Source organism: Sphaeroforma arctica, assembly GCF_001186125.1.
Source record: "Sphaeroforma arctica JP610 unplaced genomic scaffold supercont1.226, whole genome shotgun sequence".
NCBI lineage: Eukaryota > Ichthyosporea > Ichthyophonida > Sphaeroforma > Sphaeroforma arctica.
Genome location: NW_014040332.1, coordinates 1 through 2,707, shown reverse-complemented (window position 1 = coordinate 2,707; position 2,707 = coordinate 1). Strand labels below are relative to the sequence as shown.

At 42.9% G+C, this 2,707-nt stretch overlaps 1 protein-coding gene across 1 annotated transcript in view; it reads right to left on the bottom strand.

Annotated features, from left to right (window-relative positions):
• Positions 1-2,568, bottom strand: part of SARC_04163 (hypothetical protein) — a 12,101-nt gene extending 9,533 nt beyond the window's left edge. The window contains exons 1-2 of the mRNA XM_014302006.1: positions 2,277-2,568; positions 781-890 (exon numbers count right to left, since the gene is read on the bottom strand). Of these exons, the coding sequence (XP_014157481.1) occupies positions 781-890; positions 2,277-2,422 (256 nt within the window). The 5' untranslated portion in view covers positions 2,423-2,568. The remainder of the gene's footprint in view (positions 1-780; positions 891-2,276) is intronic.
• Positions 2,569-2,707: the final 139 nt, after the last annotated feature.

The following is a 2,707-nucleotide window of genomic DNA, read 5'->3' as shown; positions in this document are numbered from 1 at the left end:
ATATCTATACACATATATATGTGTAACCATACATGGGCAAGCATATATATATCCGTAAACACACATGAGCAAGCATGCATATATTTGTAAAGCATAAGGAACTCTCCACAAAAATCGAACTTTATTCTACTCCAACCTCTCCCCCCAATTCTTCTCGTCTTATGTTCAATACCATTCGCATATGCACTCCCTATAATTAATGCTATTACTATACATTCCTTGTGCATGCAATAGATCCCAAAAACAATGTACCCCAATAACTCAGATGTTCACACATGCCGTCGCTGTACATGCGCAGTGATAGGAACAACAAAGCATCTATAACTCACCCAACATGTGAGACGCACAGGACAACGCCCAAAGTCAACCTGCTACACCATACACACACCAAGTGATGTATGTAAAGCAACCACCGCATAACGGTCAGTCACACACACCAAGTAATGTATATAAAGCAATCACCGCATAAAGGTCAGTCACACACACCAAGTGACATACATAAAGCAATCACTGCATAAAAGTCAGTCACACACACCAAGTGACATACATAAAGCAATCACTGCATAAAGGTCAGTCACACACACCAAGTGACATACATAAAGCAATCACTGCATAAAATTCAGTCACACACACCAAGTGACATACATAAAGCAATCACTGCATAAAGTTCAGTCACACACACCAAGTGACATACATAAAGCAATCACTGCATAAAGGTCAGTCACACACACCAAGTGACATACATAAAGTAATCACTGCAGAAAGGTCAGTCTCACACACCTCCTTCTTCAAAGGGCAGCGTGTCGATTCCGATGCGGAGGGCCCCCAGCGCGACCGTCCGCACCATGAGCTTTATCTTCAGCTCATTGTGCTTTTTCTTCTTGATGTTGCTGTTGTAGTATGGCGTGTGAGGGTTTAGGGTTTAGGATTTTTGGAGTGAGGTTTTACGGTCAAGACATGACAGATGCAGAGAGATGTGCCTGCTGTATTCCGAACAACAACTCCTTTCCCCAAGGCCCCCGGATGTAAACGAGGACGACTGAGCAGGCCGCGGAGAGTGGGCGACAGTAAGTTTATCTCTACAGCCATACGTCATAGACAAGAAAGGAAAGAAAAAAGAAAAGACAATTTTTTTATATCGCTTATCTCTACAACCATACGCCATAGACAAGACAGAAAGGAAAAAGAAAGCCAAACCCAAAACAATTATCGCGCGATCGCCAAGTGTATCGTTAATCACAGAAATAAACGTACATGCCATTCAAAAGACAACACAAGAGCAGGTCGTTGGATTGCGAGGCAGGAGACCTACGCCACGTGTGGAAAGACAGTGACTGAACACGCCTTTTAATGGGCCTTGTGGTATACAGAGTGCACGCTTCGTAGATGCATGTCGATATGCAAGCAGGCGTTGGCAAGTAGTGCAAACACATCTACACAGACATAGCATCGGTTGACAGCTACAATACATCGGAACACTGACTCTACAGAGACGAGACAGTCTGTGAACAACTGGTAGTTGAGAGTATAACAGTGTGAATAGTACGAGGTATTCGATCGCACAAGTCACACCCACGAACACGCACACCCGTTGGTCACTGAAGTTCCACACAGATGGTACTGGTTGAGCATGGCTATAGCACGGCGGATCAGAATAGACAGACAGGTTGCAAATGCCTGGCAGAGATTGTGCATACACACACCACAGACGGATACAATACACTCGGCGAACAAACGCACGGGACAAGTGATGAGGGTTCGGCTCTCTGAACTGCCTGGTTGTGCGACGCTCAGGCCTTACGAACGTATGACTGGCGATGGACAGGCGGAAATGCATCTAGATCTGCAAAAACACAGACAGATCCCATAGATCTACAAAAACACAAGCAAATACATAGATCTACGAAGACATATGCAGATCCCATAGATCTACAAAAACACATGCAGATCCCTTAGATCTACAAAACACACGCAGATCCCACGAAGCGACTCACAGTCAAGGGCAAGCTCAGAACCAGACAACAACCTGGGTGGGAATCAACACATACATATCACACTGTTTGGATTGTACACATACATATTTAACTGTTCGATTGTACACATACATATCACACTGATTGGATTGTACACATACATATCCAAATATTGGAATGCACACATACATATCTAACTGTTCAATTGTACACATACTTATCTATCTGTTTGGATTGTACACATACATATCACACTGTTTGGATTGTTCACATACATATCCAAATGTTCGAATGCACACATACAGATCCAACTGTTCGTTCCAGATAGGTCTACTGGTGCCGATTGAATCACCCGTTTGCTTCTTCTCGGCTCCTGCTTTCAGCGTTAGATGAATGGGATGCTCCACTACACCCAGCAGTAGGCTACGGCCAGCGTATACTATGTACATATATTTGTATCAGCGCCAGAAAATGTGTGAGTGACGGAATACTTAAAAAGTGATGAAACAAACAATGGTATTGAGGCGAGCGGAATTGGGAAGCTTCGTATCATTGATGGGACATGCGCTCAGGACAAACGAAGCATGAGTTAATACAATATATATAAAATACACAAACTCACCTACACTCACACACACATACACACACACACACACACACACTTATATATATATATATACCTATATATATACATACATCTATATATATACATATATATATATACACACACACAC